The 13667-nt window shown below is 44.8% G+C and overlaps 1 protein-coding gene across 1 annotated transcript; it reads left to right on the top strand.

The window, feature by feature from the left end:
• Positions 1-331: 331 nt before the first annotated feature.
• Positions 332-5418, top strand: LOC108645249 (serine/threonine-protein kinase mig-15-like). The gene is made up of 13 exons (XM_031892197.1): positions 332-367; positions 553-642; positions 1039-1074; positions 1272-1337; positions 1524-1580; positions 1896-2024; positions 2267-2371; positions 2474-2564; positions 2663-2781; positions 3463-3517; positions 3914-3995; positions 4797-4948; positions 5319-5418. The coding sequence occupies exons 2-13, from the start codon at positions 562-564 to the stop codon at positions 5330-5332; spliced, it is 987 nt and encodes a 328-aa protein (XP_031748057.1). The 5' UTR covers positions 332-367; positions 553-561; the 3' UTR covers positions 5333-5418.
• The last annotated feature ends 8249 nt before the right edge of the window (positions 5419-13667 follow it).

The following is a 13667-nucleotide window of genomic DNA, read 5'->3' as shown; positions in this document are numbered from 1 at the left end:
ACATCTGCCATTCCCCCTATACAAGTAAATAAGCACCACTGTGTCGGGCTCATTTACAGCCTCAAGTTGTGGTTGAGCAAAAAATGGTGCAGTTAATGCACAAACTGATACCATTTATTAAATATTCTTGCATTTTTCTGTCTTTTAACCAGGATTGTGAAGAACAAGCTGAGGCGAGCAGCTACAAGGTAATAACCAATGAGAGAAAAAAGACACTGATCATAATTCATTATATAATTAAATTAATTGAACAGATTTATTTGATCATATTCTCTACTGAAGTGAGTTGATCTTATACAATGATGTTTTCTTCTTTAACTAGGAACCCTTGGAAAGCTGTGAGGAACCTCAGCTAGCGACCACTGAGGTAAGCAGCAATGAATTAAATAGCAATTTAAATGGCAATTTAAGCCCCCTCTGACTAACACTAACATTGGGGGGGTTAGGTTCTGCAGAGTTTGCAGCCACCAATCAAATGCACAAGTAAGGGAGCAGGGAGCCACTGGGGCTCTGTTCTTACTAATGTTGTAAAACTGTATTTATATTTCCCAGGAGTCACCGATGGAAACTGGCCCCGACACCGGCCAAACAGAGAGCTCAGCAACGAAACTGAGCGAGGAGGAGGTGAAGGAGATTGAGGAGGTTTGAGCTGAATTTAATATTTTTTCATTTTAAACCTATTCGGGCCCCGTGCAGGCCCCCTATCCCACCACATCATACAAACTCTTATGTAAGTCCCATTCCACTCTTACCTGAATGTCAAATGCACAAGTGCTCAGTGGGGCAGTTGGTCACCACTTTTTGCCTCCGTTACAGCCTCTCAGACCTTCCACATCTCTCATTGCCCTTCTAGAACATGCAGACTAAAGCCAAGATCCAGGCTTCACTATACATAGTCCTGCAATCAGAGGATTTTTTCTCCGTTAGCTGGGGATTTATTTTAAGAATGAATGAATCCTTTCCTTGTTCTACAAAATATAATGTTAGCAGTTCCGCAAAATGAGTTGCTCTGATTAAACCCTTTTTTCTCTTCCTCAGGAGGATAACATCACCCCACTCTCGGAGAAATACCCAGTAAGTAGCTGTAAAGCTGTATTTTGCCACAACATTCACAGTTTGGCTTCCATTTTCCAGCCCAAAGCCTTCCAGCCTCTGTTTCACCCAAGTTCCTCCTATACCTTCTGTGCTTCTCACATGTTAGAAAGGTTATTTGTCCAGCTGAATAATATTAGTTTGATTATCACATTATTAAATACAATGTTATTTTTCAGGAGCCCGGGAGGTATTTGAAGCTAGGGGAGCCAATCGGGCAGGACCCCAACGGAGTCGTCTACATTGTAAGATATTTTATTCAGTGTTAAAATGAGTCAATTTGTGTCATGCTTTTGGGTAATTCTGTCCATTGGTTGTGCTCTCTACAGCTTTGTTCTTTCCATATTTACATGCTACTGTATAGCTTTTTGCTTTCCCATAGCGTTCCGTTAGTAATGATCACTGAGCTTCTTTCCCTACTTTTGTAACAGGGATGGCACCAAAGAAAACAACGGGAAGTGGCCATAATTATAATTCAACATCAGAAGGTAATGTGTCTTCATGATTACTCTAATTAGATACTAATTAGTCTTTTGTTATACCTACATTATGGTTATCAGTAGAAAGAGAACTTGCTAACCAAATACAGTCAGTGAAATACCCTGGCCCCTAATAACTATGTAACAGTAAAATAACAAATGCAGTTTGATATAAAAGAACACAAGGGGTCTCGGTCATATTATACAATACTCACGTAGGGATATTACAAAGCTGTCATTTTTCATAACGACAAGTTAGGTTGGGGTGTTTGAAACTGTTATTGTATCCATTTTATTTACCTTGTTTCTTTTGTTTGAAACTAGAAGCAACAGGAGATCGAAAAAGAAGTCGGAATCCTTCAAATCGTATCTGGCCACCGGAACATCGTCGACTTCTATGGGGCCTTTTATCATAAGGCCTCATTGGAAACATCACAGCATGGAGGACTATGGGTAAGGAAGTTTTGATTCGGAGAGGTTAAACATTTATGCAGCAAACATGCCAATTGTAACTGATCTAATACACAAGCTAGCATTTTGGATCCATACATGATCCAGTTTGGTAAGAAAGAGTCAGATGTAGCTGATACTGCAGTCCCCCCAAGACTTAAAGCCACAAAGCCTTTTCCTCGGGTTCCCAATAAAATTGTAGGTAACTAAAATAGTTGGCCAAATATTCTTTCTTTTTCTTCTAGATTGCTACAGAGCTTTGTACCGGTGCGACTGTAGAAGATCTCCTTGCATCCAAAAGGACCTTAGGCGAAAGATGGATCGCCTATATTTGCAAGAATGTGATAACGGTAGGTCACCTGTTAAACTCCTTCCTGCTATTCTGCATATTTCTAATTAATTAAAGAGTACAAAATATTTATATACTTACTTTTGCTTTCTTGATTTCTCAGGGCCTTAACCATCTAGAAGAGAAGAAGATAATCCATCATGACATCAAGCCCGAACACATTGTCATCTCCTCATCCGGAGAGGTGAAGATCGGTAAGCGACACAAGGATATTTTTTTCTCCGTGGTGTTTACTGCTGGCTTGTATTTCTAACTAAACATTAACATTCCTGCTTTTGTCATACAATTTTAGGCGAGTTTTGCTTTGCGACCATCGGAGGAAGGAGCGCCAGCACTTCGGGGACCATGGCATACATGGCTCCGGAAGTACTGGCTCATTTTGCCCAAAACAGCGGCGAATATGACCATAAGGTATTGTCATGTCTTCTCTCTCCTTTTAGCTTAGAGTTAGGGGCATATTTAGCAAAATGTGAGATTACACAGAAAAACTCACTTTCTATTCATTCCTATGGGATTTTTAGAAGCCAATTTATCAATGAATGAAAGTTAGAACTCACCATTTGATAAATACACTTCTAAAAATCCCATAGAAAGGAATAGAACGTGGGCGAGTTTTTATATATTAAGCTTTAAACTATGTCACTTACACAGGGTGAACTGCGTGTAAATGTTCCACTCGCTTTACTTACCCCTCTCATAACAGAGAATCCAGAGCCGTAATGTGGTTTCTGTGATACGAGAATCTGAAATGAGAGAGTGAAATGCATTTTAAGTGCAGGACACAAGAATAATAGAAACCAACTCCATTAGACTGCTTATGCTTTATGGGGATGTCACACTCCATGTAACACTCCAGACTCTCAGTTTGGGGTATTTGGGGACATTTTCTAGACATAAAAGTCACAGCAATTCACTACTGGATTATAGGCTTCTAATGGATTTGTTATTGTGCAAGCCAAATAGAATCACTATCAGGGTGTGGGTGGATAGGTATCAGAAGTATCCAAATCATCTGCAACTGCAATTATTTTCATGTACTCTGTGTATAATCTTCTCTAATACTCGTCTTTTCCCCCATATTGTAATATCCAGGCTGACATCTGGTCACTAGGGATTGCAGCCATTCAAATGGCGGAAGGACATCTCCGTAAGTAAACCCTAGAGTGTGTGTGTGTGTGTGTGTGTGTGTACTGTACTGCATGTAGAACTGTTAGTAGAATGGGCAGGGGGCATTTATGTGTCACGCCGTAACATAGAGTATTATTAAATATAAAAATCAAAGGGGGTGATATACTAGCATTTTAATTTGCTGTGTTTCCATAATACACAATTTTTTGAGGTAAAGAAACTGGAATTTTTTCAGAATTTGACTTTTCAAACTTGAAAATGTACCCATTTAATAAGAATTTAAAACAGAAATGTAAATTGGTAACTAAAACCTGGCAAGTACCTTTCTAGTGTAAAAATGTCAATTTAAGTAAATCGCCCCCAAATGTTGTATTCATCAGTCATCATGTTTTTGTGTTGTATCTTTACATCCCAGCATTCAGAAGACTTCCCAAGCAGAAGCTGATCCAGCGAATAACAACTGGTCCAGTTCCATCATTACCATCAAGGGGCAATTGGTGAGTCCCTTTCACTAGAATAGCAAAAGGCAGCAAGAGGGTAGAATAGGCAGTTAGGTGGGGAGGGTGGGGAAATGGAATAGGCAGTTAGGTGGGGAGGGTGGGGAAATGGAATAGGCAGTTAGGTGGGGAGGGTGGGGAAATGGAATAGGCAGTTAGGTGGGGAGGGTGGGGAAATGGAAAGCGTGTAAGAAGGTGTGTGAATGAGTCAGGAAAGGTGGAGAAATGGGCAAGGTAGACTTTATGGTGAGGGGGACATTGGGATATGACATAAAGTAAGGATGGGGAAGGGATAAATGGGAAATAAGTGAGGGCAGGTAAATGCTGTGAGATGCCATAGGCAGTGGCTATTTATTGGGCTGGGGGGCTGTTTTGGCCTCTGTGGATATGAAATGCCAGGGCCTATTTTGTATCCCAGTCCGGGCTGAAATAAGGGTGAAGGTGATGCGTAATATGTGTAGCTCTATGCGCAAACGCAGACTCTCGTGCTGAGCTTGAGCTCTTGGGGCCGGTATCTGGCAGCCAATACAAGCCGGGCTAAGATATAGGCAAAACCAGAGAGACAGTAATTTGGTCACAGGTAAATGTACCCTTATAATTCAGGGTTCATAAGTAAGTGCAATAGCCCCCCATTTCAGGCAGAGCAGTGGAACCCTTAGAAGGGAAGGGGCTCACCCCCTATTGCTGCCTGTGCTGTGATTGGGTTGGGTACAGAGCGGCAGGATCAGGGAGTCGTCACACTGTGAACTCTGGGAAATGTAACACAAACAATTATCATTTTACCACCGTTTTTTTTTCCAGGAGTGACGAGTTCCGCTTCTTCATCAGCGAGTGCCTGCAGAGAGACCCAGGCAGGAGACCATCTGCAAGGCAGCTCCTCACGCACCCTTTCATTGCCGAGCTCCGGGGTGAAAGGGGGGTGCAGAGGAATATCGCCCAACACCTGCACAGAGGTAGGGGAACTGCTCATTCTCATTATAGTTCATGTGATGCACAGACTGTAATCATTTACTGTTCCCATTCCTACAATATTCTCCTGCTTTCCTACATACAATATCATTCTATAACTAAAGCCACCAAGAATAAAGACTAAGATTGGATTAGGGCAGAGCTCACTAAACTGGGCTAAATCTACAGGAGAGACAAACATCTGAGAGGGGAGAACATGTTATTATTAGACAGTTGTAGTTGGCCTTTAAATTAGCAGCAAAAGGGAACGTGATATAAAACATGCATATAAATGCAAAGAGTAACAAGGAACAAATTGCAGAATTATTATATACTCACCTACTCCATGGATAACACTGAACAATCTCTCCTTAGGAACGAGGCACTGAAACGAAAACAACGAGGCAGCCATCGGGGGAGGGTCGGGGGCATAAATAGGGGGCCTAATTACCATCCTTGGGCCCCCACAAACATCTTTAACATCGTGGTCCCGATGGCAGCCCTCCATGTTCTCTTCATCAGGGAAACAGCATCTTCTAATATCTAGTAGAATTAAGTCTAAAACAACTGGACTTTTCTGAGTTTTTCTTGAAAACGTTTCACCACTCATCCGAGTGGCTTCTTCAGTTCAAATGACTGGTAGGGAATTCCCCGGTATTTAAACTCTTGATGGTAGTAGAGTCACAGACATCCAATCACAATGGTTCCATTGAACTTGTTCAGTTAGGTGTTAGCTGAAACTGACAGGTGTAAGAAGGTATGATCCAATCACAATGGTACCAAGATTCTCATTGATGAAGGTGTTAATCCTTCAAAGTACATGACTGGAAGTGTGAACTGTTGTGAAACTGCCGGGGTAAGGATGTCAACGCGCCATTGTATGTTGGTGACAAGCGGTGTCTCAGGCCCCCTCCTCTGTTCAGGGATGGTTTTTCCAGGTTGGCATAAATGGCCTCTTTCACACCTCTTTCAAACCATCTGTCCTCTCGGTCCAAAATATGCACGTTACTGTCCTCAAAAGAGTGACCTTTTTCTTTGAGGTGTAGATAGACCGCTGAGTCTTGTCCTGAGGAGTTTGCCCGCCTATGTTGGGCCATTCTCTTACAGAGAGGTTGTTTTGTCTCCCCAATGTATAAGTCTGAGCACTCTTCACTACACTGGACAGCATAGACCACATTACTTTTCATGTGCTTGGGTGTTGGGTCTTTCGGGTGCACCAGCTTCTGTCTCAGGGTGTTGCTGGGTTTGAAAAACACAGGAATGCGATGTTTGTTGAAAATTCTCCTAAGTTTTTCTGATGTTCCAGCAACATATGGAATGACTATGTTGTTTCGCCTGCTGTGTTCCTCCCTTCTGTTTGTAGGTCTGGTCTTTCTGTTGGTCTTTGATTTGGTTTTGATGAAGGCCCAGTCTGGGTACCCACAAGTTTTCAGAGCTCCTTTTAGATGTTTATATTCTTTCTCCTTGGCCTCTGCATTGGATGCCACAGTTTCAGCCCGATGATGTAGAGTCCTAATTACACCCAGTTTATGTTCCAAAGGGTGGTGGGAATCACCACCCACACAGACCAGTACTTGCTGTTTGATTCCCACCACCCTTTGGAACATAAACTGGGTGTAATTAGGACTCTACATCATCGGGCTGAAACTGTGGCATCCAATGCAGAGGCCAAGGAGAAAGAATATAAACATCTAAAAGGAGCTCTGAAAACTTGTGGGTACCCAGACTGGGCCTTCATCAAAACCAAATCAAAGACCAACAGAAAGACCAGACCTACAAACAGAAGGGAGGAACACAGCAGGCGAAACAACATAGTCATTCCATATGTTGCTGGAACATCAGAAAAACTTAGGAGAATTTTCAACAAACATCGCATTCCTGTGTTTTTCAAACCCAGCAACACCCTGAGACAGAAGCTGGTGCACCCGAAAGACCCAACACCCAAGCACATGAAAAGTAATGTGGTCTATGCTGTCCAGTGTAGTGAAGAGTGCTCAGACTTATACATTGGGGAGACAAAACAACCTCTCTGTAAGAGAATGGCCCAACATAGGCGGGCAAACTCCTCAGGACAAGACTCAGCGGTCTATCTACACCTCAAAGAAAAAGGTCACTCTTTTGAGGACAGTAACGTGCATATTTTGGACCGAGAGGACAGATGGTTTGAAAGAGGTGTGAAAGAGGCCATTTATGCCAACCTGGAAAAACCATCCCTGAACAGAGGAGGGGGCCTGAGACACCGCTTGTCACCAACATACAATGGCGCGTTGACATCCTTACCCCGGCAGTTTCACAACAGTTCACACTTCCAGTCATGTACTTTGAAGGATTAACACCTTCATCAATGAGAATCTTGGTACCATTGTGATTGGATCATACCTTCTTACACCTGTCAGTTTCAGCTAACACCTAACTGAACAAGTTCAATGGAACCATTGTGATTGGATGTCTGTGACTCTACTACCATCAAGAGTTTAAATACCGGGGAATTCCCTACCAGTCATTTGAACTGAAGAAGCCACTCGGATGAGTGGTGAAACGTTTTCAAGAAAAACTCAGAAAAGTCCAGTTGTTTTAGACTTAATTCTACTAGATACTGTATATCATGACCTGGATGAATGAGAATCTTCATAGACAGCATCTTCTAACAACTGCACATGTAAGTTATCGTCTTGTGGGTTAGGGTGGGATGTGGGTTATGGTATTGCGAGTAAGGAGTGGGTTAATGTTTGTGGGTTAGGGTGGGATGTGGGTTATGGTATTGCGGGTAAGGAGTGGGTTAGTGTTTGTGGGTGAGGGTGGGATGTGGGTAATGGTATTGCGGGTCAGGAGTGGGCTAGTGTTTGTGGGTGAGGGTGGGATGTGGGTTATGGTATTGCGGGTCAGGAGTGGGTTAGTGTTTGTGGTAATAGTGGGATGTGGGTTATGGTATTGCGGGTCAGGAGTGGGTTAATGTTTGTGGGTTAGGGTGGGGATGTGGGTTATGGTATTGCGGGTCAGGAGTGGGTTAATGTTGTGGGTTAGGGTGGGATGTGGGTTATGGTATTGCGGGTAAGGAGTGGGTTTGTGTTTTGTGGGTTACAGTGGGATGTGGGTTATGGTATTGCGGGACAGGAGTGGGTTAGTGTTTGTGGGTTACAGTGGGATGTGGGTTATGGAATTGCGGGTCATTGGTCACAGTAAAGGAACAAATTGCAGAATTATTATATACTCACCTACTCCATGGATAACACTGAACAATCTCTCCTTAGGAACGAAGCACTGAAACATCAACAACGAGGCAGCCATCGGGGGAGGGTCGGGGGCATAAATAGGGGGCCTAATTACCATCCTTGGGCCCCCACAACATCTTTAACATCGTGGTCCCGATGGCAGCCCTCCATGTTCTCTTCATCATGGATATCAGAATCTTCTAACAACTGCAGGAGTGGGTTAATGTCTTGTGGGTCAGGGTGGGATGTGGGTTATAATATTTGGGGTCAGGAGTGGGTTAATGTTTGTGGGTTACAAGTGGGATGTGGGTAATGGTATGCGGGACAGGAGTGGGTTAATGTTTGTGGGTTACAGTGGGATGTGGGTTAGGGTATTGCGGGACAGGAGTGGGTTAGTGTTTGTGGGTTACAGTGGGATGTGGGTTATGGTATTGCGGGACAGGAGTGGGTTAGTGTTTGTGGGTTACAGTGGGATGTGGGTTAGGGTATTGCGGGACAGGAGTGGGTTAGTGTTGTGGGTTACAGTGGGATGTGGGTTAGGGTATTATGGGTCAGGAGTGGGTTAATGTCATGTGGGTTAGGGTGGGATGTGGGTTATGGTATTGCGGGTCAGGAGTGGGTTAGTGTTTGTGGGTTAGGGTGGGATGTGGGTTTATGGTATTGTGGGATCAGGAGTGGGTTAATATATATATATATTTTTTATAACAATTCTTTTATTGAGTGTAAATGTACATAGTTTGCAGTAATATTGTTTCCATTGTTCATTTACTTGTTGTACAGAAAGTAAATAAAGTAAATAACAACATAACAATAATAACATTGCAGTGCCTTCTTTGCAGATACCGATGCTATTTGCCATTCAAGCTGTGTTTCTGGTTACTAGCCTGCCCTTCAGGGCCTTAGTGAGATATTGGGGTTACACTGTTACCTTGTGTCTGGGTGTGTAGGTTTATTCAAGGGGGGGATATGGGGGGTACCTCCCTGACCTGCATATCTTAGGGGGGTTTCTGCGTTCTATCCATGGTGACCATATTTTATCAAATTTTTGAGGGCACCCTCTCCTTATGTACGTTAGCTTGTATAGGGGTATGGCTTTGTTGATCATGGATTCCCATGCTGCTACTCTAGGGCCATTGAGTGGGTTAATATTTTGTGGGTGAGGGTGGGATGTGGGTTATAGTATTGCGGGTCAGGAGTGGGTTTAATATTTTGTGGGTGAGGGTGGGATGGTGGGTTATGGTATTGCGGGACAGGAGGTGGATTAGTGTTTGTGGGTTACAGTGGGATGTGGGTTATGGTATTGCGGGAAAGGAGTGGGTTAATATTTGTGGGTTACAGTGGGATGTGGGTTAGGGTATTTGCGGGTCAGGAGTGGGTTAATATTTTGTGGGTGAGGGTGGGATGTGGGTTTATGGTATTGCGGGACAGGAGTGGATTAGTGTTTGTGGGTTACAGTGGGATGTGGGTTTATGGTATTGCGGGAAAGGAGTGGGTTAATATTTGTGGGTTACAGTGGGATGTGGGTTAGGGTATTGCGGGACAGGAGTGGGTTAGTGTTTGTGGGTTACAGTGGGATGTGAGTTTAGGGTATTGTGGATCAGGAAGTGGGGTTACAGTGGGATGTGGGATATGGTATTGCGGGTCAGGAGTGGATTAATGTTTGTGGGTTACAGTGGGATGTGGGTTTATGGTATTGTGGGTAAGAAATGGGTTAATGTTTGTGGGTTACAGTGGGATGTGGGATATGGTATTGCGGGCAGGAGTGGGGTTAGTGTTTGTGGGTTACAGTGGGATGTGGGGTTATGGTATTTGCGGGACAGGAGTGGGTTAGTGTTTGTGGGTTACAGTGGGATGTGGGTTAGGGTATTATGGGTCAGGAGTGGGTTAATGTCATGTGGGTTAGGGTGGGATGTGGGTTATGGTATTGCGGGACAGGAGTGGGTTAGTGTTTGTGGGTTACAGTGGGATGTGGGTTAGGGTATTGCGGGATAGCAGTGGGTTAGTGTTTGTGGGTTATAGTGGGATGTGGGTTATGGTATTGCGGGTCAGGAGTGGGTTAATGTTTGTGGGTTAGGGTGGGATGTGGGTTATGGTATTGCGGGTCAGGAGTGGGTTAATGTTTGTGGGTTAGGGTGGGATGTGGGTTATGGTATTGCGGGTAAGGAGTGGGTTTGTGTTTGTGGGTTACAGTGGGATGTGGGTTATGGTATTGCGGGACAGGAGTGGGTTAGTGTTTGTGGGTTACAGTGGGATGTGGGTTAGGGTATTGTGGGACAGGAGTGGGTTAGTGTTTGGGGGTTACAGTGGGATGTGGGTTATGGAATTGCGGGTCATGGTCACAGTAAAGGAACAAATTGCAGAATTATTATATACTCACCTACTCCATGGATAACACTGAACAATCTCTCCTTAGGAACGAAGCACTGAAACATCACAACGAGGCAGCCATCGGGGGAGGGTCGGGGGCATAAATAGGGGGCCTAATTACCATCCTTGGGCCCCCACAAAACATCTTAAACATTGTGGTCCCGATGGCAGCCCTCCATGTTCTCTTCATCATGGATATCAGAATCTTCTAACAACTGCAGGAGTGGGTTAATGTCTTGTGGGTTAGGGTGGGATGTGGGTTATAATATTTGGGGTCAGGAGTGGGTTAATGTTTGTGGGTTACAGTGGGATGTGGGTTATGGTATTGCGGGACAGGAGTGGGTTAATGTTGTGGGTTACAGTGGGATGTGGGTTAGGGTATTGCGGGACAGGAGTGGGTTAGTGTTTGTGGGTTACAGTGGGATGTGGGTTATGGTATTGCGGGACAGGATGGGTTAATGTCTTGTGGGTTACAGTGGGATGTTGGTTATGGTATTGCGGGGACAGGAGTGGGTTAGTGTTTGTGGGTTACAGTGGGATGTGGGTTATGGTATTGCGGGACAGGAGTGGGTTAGTGTTTGTGGGTTACAGTGGGATGTGGGTTAGGGTATTGCGGGACAGGAGTGGGTTAGTGTTTGTGGGTTACAGTGGGATGTGTGTTAGGGTATTATGGGTCAGGAGTGGGTTTAATGTCATGTGGGTTAGGGTGGGATGTGGGTTATGGTATTGTGGGATCAGGAGTGGGTTAATATAATATATATATATTTTTTTATAACAATTCTTTTATTGAGTGTAAATGTACATAGTTTTGCAGTATATTGTTTCCATTGTCATTTACTTGTTGTACAGAAAGTAAATAAAGTAAATAACAACATAACAATAATAACATTGCAGTGCCTTCTTTGGCAGATACCGATGCTATTTGCCATTCAAGCTGTGTTTCTGGTTACTAGCCTGCCCTTCAGGGCCTTAGTGAGATATTGGGGTTACACTGTTACCTTGTGTCTGGGTGTGTAGGTTATTCAAGGGGGGGATATGGGGGTACCTCCCTGACGCTGCATATCTTAGGGGGGTTCTGCCGTTCTATTCCATGGTGACCATATTTTATCAAATTTTTGAGGGCACCCTCTCCTTATGTACGTTAGCTTGTATAGGGGTATAGCTTTGTTGATCATGGATTCCCATGGCTGCTACTCTAGGGCCATTGAGTGGGTTAATGTTTTGTGGTGAGGTGGGATGTGGGTTATAGTATTGCGGGTCAGGAGGTGGGTTAATATTTTGTGGGTGAGGGTGGGATGTGGGTTAATGGTATTGCGGGACAGGAGTGGATTAGTGTTTGTGGGTTACAGTGGGATGTGGGTTATGTATTGCGGGAAAGGAGTGGGTTAAATATTTGTGGTTACAGTGGGATGTGGGTTAGGGTATTGCGGGACAGGAGTGGGTTAGTGTTTGTGGTTACAGTGGAATGTGAGTTAGGGGTATTGTGGATCAGGAGTGGGTTACAGTGGGATATGGTATTGCGGGTCAGGAGTGGATTAATGTTTGTGGGTTACAGTGGGATGTGGTTATGGTATTGTGGGTAAAAGAAAATGGGTTAATGTTTGTGGGTTACAGTGGGAATGTGGGATATGGTATTGCGGGACAGGAGTGGGTTAGTGTTTGTGGGTTACAGTGGGATGTGGGTTATGGTATTGCGGGACAGGAGTGGGTTAGTGTTTGTGGGTTACAGTGGGATGTGGGTTAGGGTATTATGGGACAGGAGTGGTTAATGTCATGTGGGTTAGGGTGGGATGTGGGTTATGGTATTGCGGGTCAGGAGTGGGTTAGTGTTTGTGGGTTACAGTGGGACGTGGGTTAGGGTATTGCGGGTCAGAAGTGGGTTAGTGTTTGTGGGTTACAGTGGGAGGTGGGTTAGGGTATTGCGGGACAGGAGTGGGTTAGTGTTTGTGGGTTACAGTGGGATGTGGGTTAGGGTATTGCGGGACAGAGTGGGTTAGTGTTTGTGGGTTAGGGTATTGGGGGAACAAGTGGTTGTGTTTGTGGGTTACGAGTGGGATGTGGGTTATGGTATTGCGGGACAGCAGTGGGTTAGTGTTTGTGGGTTACAGTGGGATGTGGGTTAGGGTATTGCGGGACAGCAGTGGGTTAGTGTTTGTGGGTTACAGTGGGATGTGGGTTATGGTATTGCGGGACAGCAGTGGGTTAGTGTTTGTGGGTTACAGTGGGATGTGGGTTAGGGTATTGCGGGACAGCAGTGGGTTAGTGTTTGTGGGTTACAGTGGGATGTGGGTTAGGGTATTGCGGGACAGGAGTGGGTTAGTGTTTGTGGGTTACAGTGGGATGTGGGTTAGGGTATTGCGGGACAGCAGTGGGTTAGTGTTTGTGGGTTACAGTGGGATGTGGGTTAGGGTATTGCGGGACAGCAGTGGGTTAGTGTTTGTGGGTTACAGTGGGATGTGGGTTAGGGTATTGCGGGACAGCAGTGGGTTAGTGTTTGTGGGTTACAGTGGGATGTGGGTTAGGGTATTGCGGGACAGCAGTGGGTTAGTGTTTGTGGGTTACAGTGGGATGTGGGTTAGGGTATTGCGGGACAGCAGTGGGTTAGTGTTTGTGGGTTACAGTGGGATGTGGGTTAGGGTATTGCGGGACAGCAGTGGGTTAGTGTTTGTGGGTTACAGTGGGATGTGGGTTAGGGTATTGCGGGACAGCAGTGGGTTAGTGTTTGTGGGTTACTGATAAAAATCTTTTATCCCGGCTGAGTGATGAGACGACCCATATCCGCAGCCTGAGATACCGGTTCCCATGGATTCCCCAAACGCACCGAACAAGGTTTCCTACGATATCATTGGTGCGCGTATGGGCAGCTTAAGGCTCAAGGTATTATAGCCAGAGGCAATAAAAAGGCAAAACACACAGAGTTGTAGCTGCAAAGAAGATTACAGTACTGTGGGGGCTCAGGGGGCGCTGATATATAAGGCAACAACTCACGCCATGTACTCACCATTACACTGAAGGCTAAACCAGTTACCCATCTGGTAACCAGCAACAAGCCCTGTACCCCGAGCCCTCGGCCTGTACCATCCATACTATCATAGCCTGGCAACCCCCCCTCTCTGTAATGCCCCAAACCATAAGGATCTCCCTC

The sequence above is a fragment of the Xenopus tropicalis genome, chromosome 8, assembly GCF_000004195.4.
Source record: "Xenopus tropicalis strain Nigerian chromosome 8, UCB_Xtro_10.0, whole genome shotgun sequence".
NCBI lineage: Eukaryota > Metazoa > Chordata > Amphibia > Anura > Pipidae > Xenopus > Xenopus tropicalis.
This window is presented reverse-complemented; position numbering and strand designations above follow the sequence as displayed.

Bases quoted from the DNA above. Each gene is read 5' to 3' on its own strand.
- LOC108645249 (XM_031892197.1), top strand. From the start codon at position 562: ATGGAAACTGGCCCCGACACCGGCCAAACAGAGAGCTCAGCAACGAAA. The intron at 643-1,038 runs GTTTGAGCTGAA...TCTCTTCCTCAG, and splicing joins AGGTGAAGGAGATTGAGGAG to GAGGATAACATCACCCCACT. The intron at 2,565-2,662 runs GTAAGCGACACA...ATACAATTTTAG, and splicing joins ATCCGGAGAGGTGAAGATCG to GCGAGTTTTGCTTTGCGACC.